Source organism: Loxodonta africana, chromosome 23 (genome assembly GCF_030014295.1).
Source record: "Loxodonta africana isolate mLoxAfr1 chromosome 23, mLoxAfr1.hap2, whole genome shotgun sequence".
In the NCBI taxonomy this organism is placed as follows: Eukaryota; Metazoa; Chordata; class Mammalia; order Proboscidea; family Elephantidae; genus Loxodonta; species Loxodonta africana.
This window is the reverse complement of record NC_087364.1, coordinates 59451586-59471286: the sequence shown is the minus strand read 5'-3', so window position 1 is coordinate 59471286 and position 19701 is coordinate 59451586. Positions and strand designations below refer to the sequence as shown.

The window sequence follows — 19701 nt, the reverse complement described above, 5'->3', positions numbered from 1 at the left end:
CTACTGTAATAACCATGTTTTATAATATAAAATACTAGAACAAGATAAAGAGTTTTTCTTGTTTATTTATCTATGGCAATCCTTTTCAATGAAGAAGAGCTGCCTTAATCACACATATGACCTTCCAAAGAGTCTTAACATTCCTACCCTTCAGAAGGTCAGACTGCCCCAGGTGTATAGTGGCGGCGGGGGGGTGGTTAGGAACTCCTGAAGAGAAAGAAATTACGTAGATGTTATCTCCCTCCTTGGTTTTCGCCTTGAAAATATCATTGCAAAGTTGTAGGTTTGTGGTTTTATTCAGGCCAGAGAATGAAAAATGGTACCAATAGGAATGTCTACTAGTAAGTATGGTTTTCCAATGCATAAATTAACATGCCAGACAACTGAATTTTAAAGCAATTTTTCTCACTCTTGGTAAATGATAAATCATCTTTAAAAAATACAACCTGAGATTCTATAATCCTATTCAATTTGTAATTTTAAAAAATCAACACATTAAATAATTCCTATCAGAAATCTAGTTCTGCAAAGAACAAGGCACCGTGATGTTAACCTGGGACCTGGAGGTTAAGGAAATAGAGAATAATTAAATTTCACTAACACTGCACTCCAACTTGATCACGCAAATAAAGTATTATGCAATCATCAAGGGTACCTAAAAACGAGCACTTGATCGGACCCAGGACTCCAGCATAGTTTAGGTCAGCCTGGAGTCAGTGAGCAAAGAACTGTTCTTTGTGGCTATATAAAACCTGAACTGTATATAATAAGTACAGTTCTTGGCAAGGCATAAAGTCCAGATTAACGCGTGAAACCCACTGCGACTCCTCAAAAATGCCTACTAGGTAAGCAGCAACTCCTCGCTGCAAAAATCTACGTAACATAATTAGGGGTCAGCTGCTTTACACAAGAGATCAGCATAGTAACTATCATTTAGTTATCTATACTGCTATCATATTAATCACCTCTGACTGAAGCTCAGTCTAGAACAAGAAGTTAGGAAACTAGTGTACATGAAAAGGCAAGTTTCGCAAGGTATTGTCAGGAAGCCTCCATGGGTTATAGAAATACGTCACCAAGTGGCGAGCAGGATCTTCCTGTGGTTTGCCTTACCCACTTCCGGTTTCAGTTTTGAACGTGTTCTGGTCCCTAAGCTCCCTTCGGTCCCCTTCTCAAATAGCAAACCAGACTCTAAACATATGGTTGAAATCTCTCCTGGGTTAGGCCAAGGGTTCCTACAAGCTTCATGAAGCTTAGCAAAGCTCCTACAGTGACCATGAGAGCCTGGTATGGCAAGCAAACAAAAGGCCCAAAGCCATATGTTTGAAGAACTTGAGGCTACATGGGACAGGCCATATGAGAGATACTGCTCCTACTTCTGGTAATGACATCCAGGGAGCCAAGGTGGGACTCATTTTGATCTAGTGCTTAAAAAAATTTTTTTTTTTTAAGAAGCCAAGCTCACAAGCATGTATGGATGCATGTGTGTGTGTGTATGCGCGCCCCTGCGTGTTTTCTAGGAGAACCACTCACAAGCACAGACAACCCACAGAAGCAAAGTAATACTTTCGTGAACCCCCAAAACAGTACGAAGTTTTGATAGTATTTAAACATTCTATTTTTATTGACTATCCTCACATTAGACCATAGCCAACAGAGGAATAATTATCAACCGTATGACAACAAGAAATGTACTCATCAATTCCTTCCAGTATACCATCTGACAGGCAATTCGGTAAAGAAATTTGGTACATAAACACCTTATGGAAACCTGGCTCATAACCTGTGTCTGCTTCTCCTCAAAAATAAAAACAGTAAAAGTCTCCTTCATGAAATGGGATTAAATGAAATAATTTGCAAAGTTTCCTAACACAGCACTGGGAAGAGAGTAAAAACTGAATAAATGTCAGTTCATTCCCTTCTATTAAGCAAGAAGATTTTGTATAAAACTGTCCAAATAGAAAACTAAGATATCCTGCATCATTCACACAAATTTTGTAATATTTTAAAGGATCAAAATCATTCAGAATCCTCTTACCACATTCTTCTGAAATAAAGCACTGAAATTTTTAAACGTCACCTTTCTGAGCAGAAACAAGTGGTCAATCAGGCAAAATATACGGGAATTTACTAAATTATTCTTGTAACTTCCCTCTAGGTTTGAAATTGTATCAAAATAAAAAGTTAACCAAAAAACTTGACAGAAAAGTTTATTTCTATGTTGCACTCAAATTATGAACCCTACCATTTAGTTACCCGTATTTTTGCAGACAGGGGAGTACTCAGAAGTATAGTGACAGACTCTCACAGCTTTAAGACTAATATCAAATCCATTTACACAGAGTCATTTTTATAACATAACACATAAAAACACTCCCTGCAGAAAATAACCATTTATAGACAAGGCAAATTCCCTCTGTCCACCATTGAGGTGGTAACCAACGTTGAGCATTTGTTGTGAGCATGCTGATGGGCAGTCAGGACTGAAAACAGCTGAGTTACAGCATGACACAGACAAGCAAACATCCTGGTTCAGTCTCCACCTAAGTCACAACCATAGTTTCATCACTAATCCTAGCCACTTCACAAAGTTTTTAAGAAGGAAGAGATCAGAGTGTGCAGATGGCACAATGAAAATCTATTACGACTTCTGGACATACAACTGATAGGCAGTGTAACCACCATACACTAAATGCAGTACATCTGCAACATTCATAAGAATGAATTAATCCCATGAAGTGTTCTACAAGGTCCCTGGAGGGTGCAAATCGTTTGTGCTCAACTGCTAACCTAAAGGTTGGAGGTTCAAACTCACCCAACAATGCCACGGAAGAGAAGTCTGACGATCTGTTTCCATAAAGGTGACAGCTAAGAAACCCCCGTGGAGCAGTTCTACTCTATAACACATTGGGGTGCCCTGAGTCGAGATCAACTGGACAGCAACAGGTTTAGTTTAGCATTCTAGAAAGAACTTTGCTAACAGTGAACTAGTGCACAATAGGCTGTTAACTGTGAGACTCCTGGTGTCTCCATCAGTTTCTTCATTTATAAAATGAAGGGACAGAACAAAATATGTTCTCTTCCAGCTCTAAATGATTATAATCCTCTAAGAACAGAGGTTCTAAAAGCAATAACTGCTTATACTTTATATTATACAAAGTCTAAGTACAGACTTAGAGAGAAAACAATAAGGACCTTTTTTGTCCCATTCACAGCTTAAGACCAATTTACAGTGTGGTGGGCTAACGACCTAACTAACAGCCACTCAAATATGTAGTACGTTCTGCTGAATAAACTAATTAATGATCACAGGAAAAATATTTTTAGGATTCAAACAATCTTATCTAATAAATATTAGATAAATATGTTTAAAACAGTGGATCTTATGCAACATTGTACTATATACATTTGAGTATTAAAATAAAAAGTATGTGATGTACTGTCTTAAAGGAAGTGGTTAGGCTCTGTAAGGTTAAAGAATTTGCCAAAAGCTATTCTATCATTAACAGCATCGTTAGAACCAAGCCCACAGTAACAAATTTGTCAATTATAATTCATTGATGTTTGTACACACATTGGTGTAACTATAAGCTATGTCATTTTAGGTAGGAACTGACAACTAAAATGACATACAAAACTAAAGGTGTCATAAAAGTTTCTTAATTTACATTAATCAATGACTATATTACAAAAGTTTGTCAGTAGCTCTCAAAAGAGCACAGAACTTCACTAGTAGATAAAAATACGTAATCCGACATTATCAAATAATTTTGTAAAGCACATTAACAAGGAAATAGGATTAGCATCTATGACTAAAGGACAAAAACAATATGGTTTTATTCTAATAGTTCCACAGTTACTTTGAAGCTATTCAAAGAGTTCTAAGTTTAAAAAACAAAAAAAAACTATGAACTCATTAAGGTTTACTTTCTGTATTTCTCAGAGCAAATGATTATCAGATTTTTACAAAGAACCGTTTTTTCTATAGTTTCTATCCATCTGAAACATGGATTCTTCCTCCATCCTCATAACTCATCATCTCGTTTCAAATTTCTGAATAAGCCATTTTTAATCTCTCCCTCTCAACTCTATTGAGTGGGCAATAAAATGTTTTGACTTATACTTTATTACCCAAAAATCCAAACCTATGATGCCAGATAAAAACACCCACTGTTAAGGTCTGATTAGCAGATTTTCTCTTCCAGACTATAAAAGCGATTAGTAGCAATATTTATGGAACATAGTCAGGTAGCAATATTCAAGTATCTTTAGTAATAAGCAATCAGGGTACTTAGAATCAACTCTAGCATCACTTTAAACCCAAGCGCCTCCAAGGGTCCTATGATTTTGAAAGGGATCAACTTCCAGACACAGACCATGTGTTTTCTTTCAATAAAATAGCAGTATCATTTTTTAGGTTTTTTTTTTTTTAGTTGGATAATTTGCAAAACACTTTAACATCCAGTACACCTCAAATCATCCAGGGCATTTTCTGATGGCCTACCCTGTTCTAGGCATTGTGCTGGCACTGGGACAGTTTTATAAAATGAACAAGAATGAATTCTACCCTAGGAGAATTCACAGTTTAATGGGGAAAATAAACAGATTATTTCTATGAAATCCGCCAAAATGAGGAAATAGAAAAGAAGCTGTGATTCCTAACCAGCACCCTCTGGCCAGGGACGGGGGCGTGGGCAACCCCCAAAAAGGATCTGGGCAGGAGACCGCATGAAGTAGGCTTCTGAAGGATAAGCAGGCATTCCCTGACAGAAATATGAGGGGTGGGGGAGGAAAAACACACTCCCTCCGAGTCAGCGGGAACATGTAAAACGGCTAGTGATGAGGCATTACTCCCATTATGAAGATGAGGAAGATAGGCACAAAAGTAAATGAGCTGCCTAAAGTCACATGACTCCTAATTAACAATGTACGAGGCAAAATACAGGCCTTCTGATTTTAATCAGCTTTGTACACCAGGAAATGCCAGTAAATGTCAGACAAGAACATCAGATAAAGGTGAGTTTCTGTCTCCTACTCTATTCCTCCCTAAGAGATGGTCCACATCTGACCTACCTCCTTTGAGAGTGAGGCAGGAGGGGGACTTATTTAATCCGAGAGCAATGAAATAGGTGCCTTTACTAATCTCCAGTTTATACGTGAGAATATGGAGGCCCACGGAGGTTAACAGAAGTTGGAAATTCAAACCTAGGTGACCAACCTGACGAAGCCTCTAAGATCAAGCACTCAGCCATAAAAAACCAAAACCAGTTACCATCGAATCAACCCTGACTCATGGCAACCCCATGTGTGTCAGGGTAGAACTGTGCTCCATAGGGTTGCCAACAGCTGATTTTTCAAAGGTAGGCTGCCAGACCTTTCTCCTGAGGCACCCCTGGGTGGGTGAGAACCTGTAACTTTTCAGTTAGCTGCTGAATGCATTAACTGCACCACCCACGGACTCCATACCTTACAGACCCTCCATACTTTGTCAAACAGCCCTAGGTCATTCTTGCTCTAAAGACACCAGGGAGATCATATGAGTTCTGGTACACATCATGGTCCTACAGATCTTGCACTGCACCAAACATCTCAAAATTCATACAAATTCTCAGACTTGACCCTTTAGCAATCTGGTCTCCCTTCAGTTAGAAAGTTCATGCATAAGATGGCATGGGCCCTCTTGGCTCCAACAACATTTTTACAACCCTGGTAAACTGGACAATAAGAGCAAACTTAAAAAAAAAGCAACCAAAAAGAGGAGGTCATAGAATAAGAGCATGAAGCCAGAAGGTATGTAAAGAAAAAAGCCCAAGTCCCCCTCCTTCACTTGGGTGTAGGCTTTTTTTTTTTCTTTGTCGGCGGGAGGCCTATCCAAATGTACTTCAGGTGCTGTGTCTGCTACTCACTGTAGAGGAGTTCAGACCAAAGAATGAAGTCTGGGACACATCCAGTTTCCTCCACCAAGGGCTCATCCTTGATAAAGGGGCAGGTATCTAACAACCAAACCTGCCTCTTGAATGCATTTAAGGAAGCAGACCATTCAGGACTGCCACGGTTTCTGAAGGCACTAAAATGCCCTCAAGGAACTGGGGATCAGAACAAAAGACAAAATACTATCATCAACACTGGATTTCCTAATGTCACCTGGTTGTTTGAAATTGGCCACAAAATGGTTTTTTCGATCTGTCAATCTCATGAGAGTACGGGAAATCTTACAGAGAGCATGGGATAATTAACAATAGAATGAAACCCTATAGAAGAGTATGGGCTACTATCTCTAGAACTTCAAAGATATATAAATCAATCCGCGCCCCTTTTGGAAACCCTGGTGGCATAGTCGTTAAGTGCTATGGCTGCTAACCAAAGGGTGGGCAGTTTGAATCCACCAGGCACTCCTTGGAAACTCTATGGGGCAGTTCTACTCTGTCCTTTAGGGTCACTACGAGTCAGAATCGACTTGACAGCACTGGTTTTTTTTTTTTTTTTTAATCCCAAAAGGTCGGCAGTTCAAATCCACCAGGCGCTTCTTGGAAACTGTACGGGGCAGCTCTACTCTGTCCTATAGAGTCGCTATGAGTCAGAATTGACTCAACTGCAATGGGTTTGGTTTTTGGTTTTTTTAATCCAAATCCAAGGAGCCCTGGTGGTGCAGTGGTTAAGCACTGAGCTGCTAACTAAAAGGTCGGCTGCTCCAGCTGCCCTGCAGAAGAAAGATGTCGCAGTCTGCTCTGGTAACGATTACAACCTTGGAAACCCTATAGGGCAGAGTTCTACTCTGTCCTATATATAGGATAGCTATGATTCGGAATCGACTGGATGGCAACAGGTTTGGTTTTTTTGATCCAAGTCCAGGAAAAAGGAAGGTTTCCTTTCAGGCTCACTTTAGAGTCCTATGGATCTCTAACTAGCCACATCAGTGGCTCTCAATCAGCAGTTTGGAATATGCCAAGATATTTTCTGGCTAGAGGACACAACCAGACTTTCCTCAAGGTTTCCCAGGGTAAAAAAGGAGGAAAGCCGACACTGGTAACCTCGCCTCGAAGCTGCTTGTTACCTTCATTGTCAGCATCACGTCATCCCATTTCTGTGACTTTAGCACCTGGTAATGACTCTTCCAGCCCCCCACCCACCACCCCACAAAACCCACATGTCAGTTTCATGGAAACAGAAAACAGCATCTCTTCACAAGGTTCTGAAGGTCAACTACTTCTGGGTTAAACCAGCTAAAAGGAGGGCAAAGAAATGGAGATGGGGGAGAGGGGTATACAAGTATCTTCTGTATAGAAGTATCCTAATATATTGTTTTCTATAAAGCATACACCCCATGACCTGAGCAATTAATTGATGACCTAAAAACACGAGGAGGTGATTGGGTAACAGATGTAATACTCAGGCTATGGTTAGTTACAACAGTAATACCATTCTCAGCAGCTGGATGATGAGTCTCCGAGTGTGGGTGGTGGGGCCACGCTAAGCCATAGAAATAAAGTTTTGTTTTTTGTTTGTAGACCCAAGGTTCATTTACAATGGTATCTCCCTATAAAACTGTTCTCAGTGATCTTTGCCATGGAGCAGGTAAAAATGCTGGGCAACTAAATCCTTCTGCAAACTGTCCAACCCTGACTCTCAATTCCAAGATGTGTGTGTATACCTAGTTCCATGTTATAACGTGCAGCTATGTATCATCAAAGCTCCAAAGGACAGTATGTAGTATCAAGTGATGCTAAAATGTAAAGCGGCAGAAGTTTGGAAAATGAGATCAAGAGGGGAACTCTGGCTCTTAACTGGTTTTCTCAAATATTAATACTGCAAATATGCAAATGTTAAATACAAAATTTAATCTGAATTCTGAGGAGATTTTATAGCCTGGAAGGTAACTTCAGCGTTGGGAACCCATACAGACAGACAAGAATCCACTCTGGTGCCGTCTTCCAAGTCTTAAGAATCATAATCTCTTTAGAGCCTCAGGACTAACTCTGGGAATAAAAAGGTGAGAAAATTTAACGCATCTGTCTCAGAGTTTAAAGAAATACCAAATATTTGAAAAGGGAAGCAACTTGAAAAGAGGAGGGTCCAAACTCAATAATATCACTGTCCAAGGTGAGGAAAATTTTACATCCTGGGCAAGCAAGAGCATTGTTAGTCGTTGCAATGCAATTCAATTTTCTCCATACAAAGTGAAAACTATCCCTCCTCATTACTAAGCGGTGTTTACCACCAACATTAAGCACGTTCACAATTTGAGGATACCGAATAAAGAAAAGAAAGCTAACTTTTGGCAAAAGCAAAAATAAGTTTCACTGATACAGCTTCCAAAAAGCAAAAAAAAAAAGGGGGGGGGGCAACTGACGCCAAAAGATGTTTTTTTGTTTGCTTTTTTAATGTCCAAATGGCTGAACTTAAAAGGTTTGTCTGTAACAATGCTCACAGCTTCCGAGCAAAATTTTGTATTTACTCAACCAATATGGTTCAGTCACAAAAGTAACAAACGCAGGAGAAGGAAAGGAATTAAGTGGGTTAAGTGAGGGCTGGATGACTGTGTTTTGAGACCTGCTCACAGGAAGCCACTACATCCTGCCTAAAGTCCCTGTCAGTCACGCTGGCTCTCGCTGCCTGTCCCCGCCGCAGCGAGGTGGGGCCAGGACAGGTGTCCGGCCCGGGGCCCCTCCCCGGGCGCTCCTCGCTCGCGCGCACCCCGTGCGGCAGGGACTCCGGTCCCAGGGCGGCCTCTGTCCTCCAACTCAGGGCGCCTTTTTCAACCTCCCGCTGCCTCGGGACTCCAGGAAACAGGCGGCCCCCTCCCTCGGGCCAGCCTCGCCTGCCGGCCCTCCTCTCCCTCGGCGCAACGACCGCCGGCTCGCACCTCGGGGCCGCTCCCCGGCCACCGCGGCCCCCCGGAGGCCTGCGCCTGAGGGCGGCCGGAAGCTCCTGGCGCCCCCGGCCCACGACCCCGGCCGCACCCCACGTCCGCCTCCCCGCGTCCGCCTCCCCGCGGCCAGGCCGCGCCCCGCAACCGAGCCCCTGGCGCCGGCGCAGCCCCGGGCGCCCCCGGCCAACTCCCCGTCCTCCTCTCCCTCCGGAGAAGGGCCGCCCCAGTCCGCGCCGCCCCGTCGAGGCGACGCCTCCCCTAACACACCCCCCTGCCAGGCTCCCGCGTGCCGGCCCTCCCCGCGCGCCTCGCCCGGCCGCGGCCCCCGCCCCGGCCCCCGCCCGGCCCCGCGAGCGCAGCGCGCCTCCGAGCGGCCGCCCCGCAAGCCCGCCGCCCCCTCAGCCCCGCGCCCGCCGCCGCCGGGCGCTCCCCTCCCTTCGACGCCCGCTTACAGATCTTGCCCCGCAGACTCTGAAGCACTCGGACGTCGCGACTGTCCTGGTCTCCTGCCTCGGGCTCTGCCGTCGTAGTCGCCGCCGGCGCCTCGGAAGAAGCCCCCGCAGCTGCAGCAGCCGCCGCCGCCATGGTGCCGCCCGGCCCGTGCCGCAGCCCCGCCGCCTGCGTAGCCGGGCGAGGCGGAGCCCAGCGGCGGCCTAAACCCGAGCAAGCCGCTGTCCTGGCCCCGCCCCCGGGCCCTGGCCCGGCTCGCCGCGCCCCGCGGAGGCCACGCCCCGCAGAGGCCACGCCCCCGCCCCACCCGGGTCTCTCATTCACCGCCCCCGCCTCCCCTGAACCCGGACGGCCTAGGAGGCTGCGCGCGGTTGAACCTTGCCTCCTCCTTGCCCCATAAAAGCCCAGACCCTGGCCGAGGAGGCCTTCAAGAATGGTTCTGAGCAGCCTTGAAACCACACGGGGAGAAAAACCGACCTCCTGAGATCTCCAAATCCTCCTGGAAATTGGGCTCCCCCCACAGAGCAGACTTCCACATCTAACACTTAGGAAAATTCAGGCCCTTCCCAATCAGAGGCACTCTCTCTGGAAGGAAAATAGTAAGTTGGCAGATGGGTGGATCTGAGAATTACCTTATTCAAAAGGCAGGGACTTAGGGACTCCCCCAATAATATCCACGTGCGCCCCAAGTCACACACCACAGGCACACACCCTTCTTCTAAGTAAGAACACTGTTTGCTCTACAAAAATGGATTCGGGAAAAGGACCATAGGCCCCAATTCAAGCACGAATGCGGTGCCTGAGACTCTCCCATAGAGAAATTCTGAAACTGTCACCACTTGTGTATTTCCGAAAGAGAAAGGGGCAAGGAAAGTCTCCCCCCGCCCCCACTCCCCATTAGCGTGGGCTAATTAAAAAGTTGACTGACGCTAGGAAACACATAAACCTTCAACTAATTGCTAGCCTTATTCAAGAGAACTTTGTGCAATGAGTAAACTGCATGAATAACACCCTGGTATGTGAGGAGGAAGATGATTTCCTGGTCTTGAGGTTGCTAACTGTGCTCCCCTAAGAAGGAAGAGACTGTGAGTTCATAGGGCAGGGTAGTTCCCTTCCAGGGCAACAATAGGAATCAGTCAGTCTGTCAGTTGGTCAGCATGTGTTTCTTGAGGGTCAGATATAGTGATGGCTTCAGAGACTACACAAGAGTCAAGGTGAAGAGAGCTCTGGCCCTCCGGCAACTCAGTCTGGTTAGTGGGAGACCCAGATAAACACAGAGGCCCTGAGAATTAACTAAGAAGGGGAAACACAAGGTATAGAGCGCCAAGGAGGGGCCCTAACCCAGACTTAGGGAGTTGGGGAAGGCCTTCCTGGGGAAACGCACCTGACGAGTCATCTGAAGACCAGGGTGGAGAGGCAGAAATGTGCCAAGAAGTAGAAACCACTTGTACAAAAGCTAGAAAGTTGGCTTTGAGGACAGACGCTTCCAGTATTGCACGTGTTGTGGGTGACCCTTATTATCCCTCTGTTGTGATTTTTTAACATGTGTCAGAGAAAGCCAACAAACCTCCTCTTATGTGGAAGTTTTGCTGTCATTTCAAACAATAAGTCCAAGACTTAATTCTCTGTCTTCTTTACCACATGAGTTTACACCCATATTCTGTCAGAGGGGCTAGAAACTTTGACTCCTTATCCCTCGCCCCCACACAGATTTCAGTGGCCGCATCCTTCTAACTCTGCTGAAATCTCTTCTCTTCTCCCTTTCTTTCTGTTCCATGTCATTGCCCTTGTTAGAATCATCTTTATTTGAGGAGCAACCACATATTACAAAAAGAAACTTAGGAGACAGACAGATTTGGGTTAGAGTCTAATGCTACCCTTTTTTATGTGTGTGACATTGGGCTTGTCACTCAACCTTTCTGCACCTGTTTCTTTAACGGTAAAATGGAGATGCTATTCTTACTCTAACTTCTTCAGAGGGTTGTTATTAGGATTAAATGCTTACTGAGAGCATAGTGTGATGCATCTAGTGGAATGCTAGGCACACAGTAGGATTAACTCAGTAAATGCCTCCTGCTCTTGGTCAAAAACCCATATGACAGGGCTCCCATCTGTCTCATCCCTCCTACACACTACTTAAATTAATCTGCCTGCTCAAAAAAAAAACTATCAATGGCTTCATTCATGCCTTTAGCCAGCAAGTAAATGCATACTACATGTCATGAACAGTGTTAGAAATGACTAAAGAATAAAGTTCACATTCCTCAGTCAAGAGTTCAGGGTAGGGATTGGACCCAGGCCACCTCACTTCTCTTATCTCCAGCCATACCGAGCCACATCTCAGTAGCCTATGTTAGGAGTGGCCTTCCTCCCACCTGGGCTGGTGCCGCCTCATTCATCCATCTCTTTCTGTCATAGATAGAAGCTTTTATTTGTACCTTTTTGTGGCATTGATCACTTTCTGCCTGGTATTACGTGTACCTATTACTGTTCTTGTGCTATCGCTCCTTCTAGGTTCATTTTGTAAAAACTTTCTCAATAAATATCTCTTGAATGAATGGGTTGAGTCACATGAGCTGACTTATTTCCTCTACTCTGCAGATTTGAAGTTTTCCTTCTTGGAAAATTCTGATTTGTGTTAATTCTGATTTGAAAATTCATTAGCACACTTGTCCAAATGCTTAAAATAGGTATGAGAAATTTTAATAACATCCTATCATTTGAAATGAAAGCCAGTTTTTAAAGGTTCATTCCTTTCTTTAAACACCAGTACCTGACCAGATTCTTCTAATTTCTCTTCTTTTTTCACTGGCTGAACCCCAAGCATATAGCTTTATTACTGAAATGTTACTAAAGGTATGAAAACAATTTTACACGAAGTGACACTCCACTTTTTCTTTTTCCTCCCAGTCTTCTTGTTGGAGATTTCAGAATTATCACACTGTTTTGCGAAAACCCAGAAACTCCATTTCTTCTTTGCTCCAGCTCACTTCTAATTCCTCTAATTCTGAATAAACAGTTAAAAACCAACCCAAACCAAACCCGTTGCTGTCAAGTCGATTCCGACTCATAGGGACCCTATAGGACAGGGTAGAACTGCCCTATAGAGTTTCCAGGGAGTGCCTGGTGGATTTGAACTACCGACCTTTGGGTTAGCAGCCATAGCATTTAACCACTATGCCACCAGGGTTTCTGAATAAACAGTTAAGTGCATCAGTATCCTGTTACTGATACTGGCCTACTTTGCAGAGATCTGTCATAGAGTCAATGTTTTATTCACCTAAAATATTTGCGAAATGACATTTTATAAAGACTAGTGTGATTTCCTCACAGTACAATCACAAGAAGGCTGTTACATGTCCCTCCCCTTATTGCCCTTGCATTGTGCTTTAAATTCATCTAGAGTTCCTCTCATTTCTTCATAATGTTTAGTAACTGGAACAATATTGCATCACACACAAACTTGCACTCCACTTCCTTCCTCAAATCATTAATGAATGTATTTAAAAACCATCACATCTACTTCTCCCCCTCTCCATTCTGATGAGCAACCATTCACTATTACGCCTCTTCCTATTTCTTCACCAGTTTTTAACCCATTCATTCATTTTAATCCTTTTATGAACCAAGCATTTTCTGCTTTGAATTTTTTGTTGGTACCGTGTTGTTTTCATTAATGGAAGCATGCTGAATCCTTGAGTGTGTCTGAATTTTTGTAGGTAGTATGGATTTTTTTTTTCTTGCCTCCTCCCACAAGCCTACCCTAAGTGTTTAGTGGTACATAGGAAGTACTGCTAATTATACCCCAGAGTCCCCACTGGGGTCTATTGGTTCATATGTGTAACAAATAACATTTTTCAAAATTTCTATTTTTCCTACAAAAATTCGGACACCTCTTACAATACCCTGTAAATAATTTGGGGCACATGCCCATTTCTTCAGTTTCCAACAGTCATAAAGACCCCTGCCTTGCAGCAGCACGCACTGTTAGTGGTGTGGTAGCTTCCCAACAAGCCTTCAGAGGCTGAAAAAGTACCTGGTCCCTAGAGGTACCCGTAGGCTTGAAAACCTTAACTCATAAACAGGCTTGCTCATGGTAGATGCTGTAGGAAAGCTGCACTGCCTCTTAATAATAATATCTTCTGCAGCTAGAAACTAATTCCAACGCTTGTCCGTTAAACCATTGTTTTAATCAGCACCCACCAGCCTATAACATGGCATTATTATACAGGGTCTCTACTGGCCCTGAGCTATGTATTATCTATGTATTATTTCCTTTCCAGTGAGTATAGGTCATATTTATGGGGCCATACACTCATGAAGCAGAACTATTTCTGGTGGACTAGTGAGGAGGCAAGCTCCTTTGGTCATTGACGACTTGATTTCCCCATTCATCTCATCTGAGTACATTTCGTGCATTAAGCCTATGCACTTAGTTGCATTGCACAAACAGCCTTAAAATCCAATCAGTATTTTTCTTTTTGATAAAGTTGGAGTGGTGGAAGATGAGGAGAGACCTTGACTATTCAGAAAAATAACTTTTCACATTTTACCTCAAGGTCAAAGGGGACATGACAAGGATGTGGTTGGTTTAAAATATGGACACGCTTTTATCCTTAAGTCTCCAGTTCCTCCATGAAAAAAAAAAATTTTTTTTTCAAATTTGCTCAACTCCTGAAAGAGGACATTCAAGGCCTCAATGTTAAAGACCTGAGTGTGGAATGGTCTATAGTTCCTAGGCCAGTCTGACTAAAGTTGTTTCTTGCCCCTCCTTTTGAACTGGGATGGCGTATCCATTCACCCACCTTCCCACCCACCCACAGTCACATCTCATGGCATTTTAAACTGCTAAAATAATGGAACTGAAAGGAAAATGGGAAAAGTTGAACAACCTTGCACTTGTTTCATCTTCTGCTCTGAACTCAGGAAATTTCTGCATTTGGGCAGATTTATCCATTTACTACGAACCCTCTCATCCAGACTGGTAGGCACGCATTTGAGTTTGCACCTCCAGTGCTTAGTGAACGAAGGTGGAGCTAGACATCCAACGGGCTGTGCTTGTGGCAGGTTGGGGACCAATGTTTCACTTCTCAGCCCCCTCCCCAGTGCCTTGGAAGAAGGAGGCAGTGGTACTGGGTAGATGGTACCCTTGAATTCTTCCAAACTCTGAGTAAGGGGGATGAGACTTGAGTGAAACTAGAAAGGAGCTAACAGAGCTGGCCCAAAGCCCCTTCTTGTAGTAAAGCTCAAGGTGAGAGGAAAGTTCATTAAGAAGAGAGATTCACAAAGGCAAGTTCAAGGGCACTTCTCTGAAGAGTATCTCTGCCTTCTGGGAAAAACACAGGAACTAATAGTGCCATGTTTTGAGTGCTTACTCTGTGCCAGACTCTTCATGTGGACTTATACAGGTTGATGATATTATTATTTCCAATTTACAGATGTTGTCTCTGAGCACAGGTCAGATACATGGAAAATAGATTATCTGGGATTTGAACTCATACAATCTAACTCCTGGGCACATTCCTAATTACTCCACTCCACAGCTGTTCGAGGAAGGTCCATCTCCCAGTGGGCAGTTTTCCAGTGGCAAGGGGTTAGAACAATGGCATCACTAGGGTTGGTGTCACCCAGTGCAGTAACTCATCGTGTCACTCCATCCCCATGGACCACCTCCCACACCAGATCATAAAGAATCCTTAGTAATGTTTTTTGTACTAACGGTACTTGTAAATCATAATCCCAGTACCACAGCCCAATTACCCGATAAACAAAGTACGCCTGGGCCCAATATTGGGTCTTCCCACCAATCTGCAGTGCACAATTTCACCTGTCTTCTACCACATCAAAAATAGGGTGAAATCACTCACCAAAAATTTGCAAGTAAATACAGTCAAGCCCGTGTGTACCTGCTCAACGCCAGGCAGCGCATACCATGCTTAGTGGGTAATCCCTCTCCCCCTACCCTGCATATATCACTCCTTTTCCTTTAATTACTACTTCATTCTCAAAAAAGTCATTGATATAAGTTCACAAATACTAATTATCTCAATATTGTAGCTAAAACATCACAAAAATTGACAAAGTCAGCAACTATAAAAACATCAGAAGCAACCAAAACAACAGCACATGCCTGTAGCATGTGCAAATGAAACCAGCTGATTCGAAGCATCATTGTACCTTTTGAGCCCTTTAAGAAGGTTCGAAACGTAAATTAGCATAGAATATTAGCCTCATGGGTATATTGATACTTGTATGCTGGACTTACAAAAATATTTTTGTTGTTATAACTAATTACAAGGATATTTTTATGAAAAATAATACATTTCTGCTGCAATACGGCACAAACATTTTATGGACAGTCATTTTGGCGTCACCCTCTCTGACGATGTCACCCAATGTGGTCTACACTCTCTGCACTCCCCTAATGATGCCAGTGGGTTGGAAGAGCCCAGTTCTAAGAAGCAGTCACTCCTCATGGTTAGAACAGCTGCTGAGCAGCTTCCAAGGTAATTTGAAGATGAAAGAGCTGGTTGGGGAATTAGTCCCAAAGCAGCAGAAAGCTGGCCGCAAAAGAGAATGTTATTCAAGCAGAGAAGGGAGCAGACTGCTCCTAAAGACCAAAAAGGACTCAGGAAGAGAGAAGAGTGGACTTGACTGGAAGGGCAGGGCAGCTTCGGAGGAGGAACCAGAAATTCCAATTGCTTGTGTGGTTTTATTGCCATTTTATTGCCTGGGCAGGACTCTACTGGGTACAAAACGATCATATTTTTTTCTCATACCTCTTTCACCCTGTCTGGGGCTACTTCTGCTGGAGTCCTTGTGGGGTAGTGGTTAAGAGCTTAGCTGCTAACTAAAAGGTCGGCAGTTCAAATCCACTAGCCACTCCTTGGAAACACAAGGTGCAGTTCGACTCAATCCTACAGGGTCACTAAGAGTCGGAGCCAACTCAACGGCAACAGTTTTTTGTGGGGCTACTTCTTTCCTAGCCCTAGATGAAGCTTCACAGAGGTTCAAGAGCTTTTTCAGTCACTTTTATTTACAAAAAATGTTTCATTCAGTAATTTAAAGATCCAGTTCAGTACAATATTAAAAATTTCTAATTTCAAAGTTAAAGCTGCTTCTTTTCCCTGTTTCAGATCTGCCCCAAGCTGGGAACACTATGGGGGTTGTGTGGTGTGTGGTTGACTTCTTGCCTCTTCCTGTGCTCCTTCTGCTCCTCACCCTCCCCCCTGCTAATTGCGCTTGCCAAGGTTTCTGACTCCTCTAGGGTACACAAAAGAGTGTGGTGCAATGGTTAAGAGCTTGGCCCCAGGGGACAAAGACATGGCTGTTTCTATAAAGATTTCAGCCTAGGAAACATTATGGGGCAGTTCTACTCTGTCCTATAGGGTCTCTGTGAGTCCGAATCAAGTCAACAGCAAACAATAATGACTAGGGTAGACAGCGCCCAGGGGAACAGGGGAAGCGGAAGAGGCACAATCTCATATGAGGTCCTGGTACAATCTAGCATTGCTGCTCTCTTTGCCTGAAAATGTTCAGAGCAGCCTCTTGCTCTCATGGGCCACTTAAGTGGGTTTCCTGGACATTTCCTGCTCTGAACTTCAACTTTGGCCATGTCTACTCCAGCTAGCAGCTGACAATGCCAGACACTCAGCCTCAAGACTTCCACATCCCACCCCTCACACCTCTGCTGGGACAGCCCATTCGGCACCTTCCACTTTGGATGGAATCTTTTTTTTTAATTGTGGTAAAATGTACATAACATGAGGCAGGGCCAAGATGGGGGAGTAGTCGGACGCTTCCTGCGGTCCCTCTTACAACAAAGACCAGAAAAACCAAGTGAATCAATTATATACGACAATCTAGGAGCCCTGAACATCAAAGGGAAAGACAGTTCGGAAGCAGGGAGGATTTGCCAGACTTGACCTGGCCTGATGCCTGCAGGCTGGATCAGCTGGCGTTTGAGGGCTGAGGCAAGCAGTAGCCCTTGGGACGTGTTTTCCACACCAGGAGAAACTGAGTGGCAGAGACTGTACAAGCCTGCAGAACCAGGAGAAAGTGGCACTAGATCCGCAAAAAGTTAAGTGCAAATATCTAACCTACCAAGCGGGTTCAAAAAAAAAACCTCTTCCCTGCCCCCGTCCCCCAACCCCCCGCCGAGAAGTACCTCTCTCCCGTTTACCTGCCCCCCTCCCACTCTGCTCCAGTCCCAGTTCAGCTTTAGTGATTGCCGTGCCCCCTGGGCAGGCAGTGGGACCCATTGCACCCTCTGATCCATTCTCCTAGCTTTGGGGAGGGAACAAATAACAAACAGGAAAAAATAATTTATCAGATTCCTTAAATCAGAACCTCAGAGCAGGCACAGCCCCTTTGCTTAGGCATAGGCCTAAGGCATCCACCGACTTTGAATGCCTTTCACCCCTGCCTAGACCTGTGTGGGCCCATTTTAACAGCCTAGACCCTCATTAGCACAGTACAACAGGGATCATACCTGAAGCCCATTTTCATTTGCAACAGCTAAGAGGGATTGGCAGATTCGTGACATTTGACACCACCCTACACATTAAGCAGGGTCTTCACCTACCCATGTCAGGGACCTGAGGACTGGTGGCTCCATCCTCTCTACCTAGCCACCCAAGAAAGGGGTTTGAGAATAAGTGGGGTCTCCCAGTCCTTACAACCAATAGCACTGGCTGCCCAAAGTCCAGCTCCAAAACCCACCCACCTACGCACTCTAGGGAACAGGGACACGCCTTCCACCCAGGCACTTGGGCAGCCATCAGCCCCCTACCTTGCTCAGCACATAGCCCCTTACTACAACCAGATACCTGTGCCTACTCCAATCACCGCTATGTAGTCCTGCCTGTCTAGGACTGTTGGTGAGAGCCTGCACCACACACTTGGTGACCTGGACACCTAAGCCAAATCCACACAAGAAAAGTAAATGGACTCATGGGCTTACAGACCTAGCAGCAGCTCTAGCCACCTGGTGACAGGACATGAGAGCTTCAAAGATGCTAATAATCAAAGTAGCCCAGAAGACCAGTCTATCCGGGCATATCAAAGCAAAACAAGAAGCTAGAACACATAAACATAAAATAAATAAATACAATAACTTATTCATGGCTTGGAGACCACAGTCAATATCAAATCACATAAAGAGGCAGACCATGATGGCTTCAGCAAGTAACCAAAACAAAGAATTAAGAAACTTCCCAGAAGAAGATAAAGTCTTGGAATTACCAGAGGTAGAATTCAAAAGATTAATATACAGAGCTCTTCAAGAGATCAGGAAGGAGATCAGGCAAAATGCAGACCAAGCCAAGGAACACACAGATAAAGAATCGAGGAGATAAAGAAGGTTTTACAAGGGCACAATGACAAATTTAACAGGCCACAAGAATCCATAGACAGCAAATAGAAATCCAAAGATTAACAGTAAAATTTCAGAATTAGACAACTCAATAGAAAGTCATAGGAGCAGACTGAGGCAATGGATGTCAGCATTAGTAAGACTGACGATAAAGCACTTGATACCAATTTATTTGAGAAAAAATCAGATAAAATAATTTAAAAAAATGAAGAAACTCTAAGAATTATGTGGGACTCTATCAAGGGGAATAACCTACAAGTGACTGGAGTACCAGAACAGGAGGGGATAACAGAAAACACAGAGAATTGCTGAAGATTTGTTGGCAGCAAGCTTCCCTGGTATTGTGAAAGATGAGAAGGTATCTATCCAAGAAGCTCATCGAACCCCACAAAGGGTATGTCACCAAGACATATTATAATCACACTTTCCAAAACCAAAGATAAAGAGAGACTTTTAAGGGCAGCTTTTGTAGGGATAAATGAAAAGTCATTTACAAAAGACAGTCAGTAAGACTAAGCTCTGACTACTCAGCAGAAATGATGCAGGCAAGAAGGCAATGGGATGACATATATAAAGCCTTGAAGTAAAAAAATTGCCAGCCAAGAGTTATACATCCAGCAAAACTGTCTCTTATATATGACGGCAAAATTAGGGTATTTCTGGATAAGGAGAAGTTAAGGGAATTTGTAAAAACCAAACCAAAATTACAAGAAATACTAAAGGGAGTCCTCTGGTTACAGAACCAATAACCTCAGATAACAACCCAGGACTAGAACACAGGACAGGACAACCAGATATTAACCCAGATAGGGAAGTCACAAAAAGTCACAAAAATAAATCAAAGCTAAAACACTGAAAATACAGAAACAGAGATGTCAATATGTAACAGGTGACAACATTAAAACAAGAAAGAGGGACTAAATAATGTAGTTATAGAACTTTCACATGGAGAGGAAGTCAAGGCAATATAAAGAAATAAAAGATTGGTTTAAACTTAGAAAAATAGAAG

At 43.7% G+C, this 19701-nt stretch overlaps 1 protein-coding gene across 6 annotated transcripts in view; it reads right to left on the bottom strand.

Annotated features, from left to right (window-relative positions):
• Window positions 1–9474, bottom strand: part of RASA2 (RAS p21 protein activator 2) — a 113673-nt gene extending 104199 nt beyond the window's left edge. For all 6 annotated transcript variants that reach the window (XM_064275524.1, XM_064275528.1, XM_064275525.1 and 3 more), the window contains exon 1: window positions 9322–9474. In XM_064275524.1, coding sequence (XP_064131594.1) covers window positions 9322–9454 — 133 coding nt within the window. In that variant the 5' untranslated portion in view covers window positions 9455–9474. The remainder of the gene's footprint in view (window positions 1–9321) is intronic.
• Between the last annotated feature and the right edge of the window lie 10227 nt (window positions 9475–19701).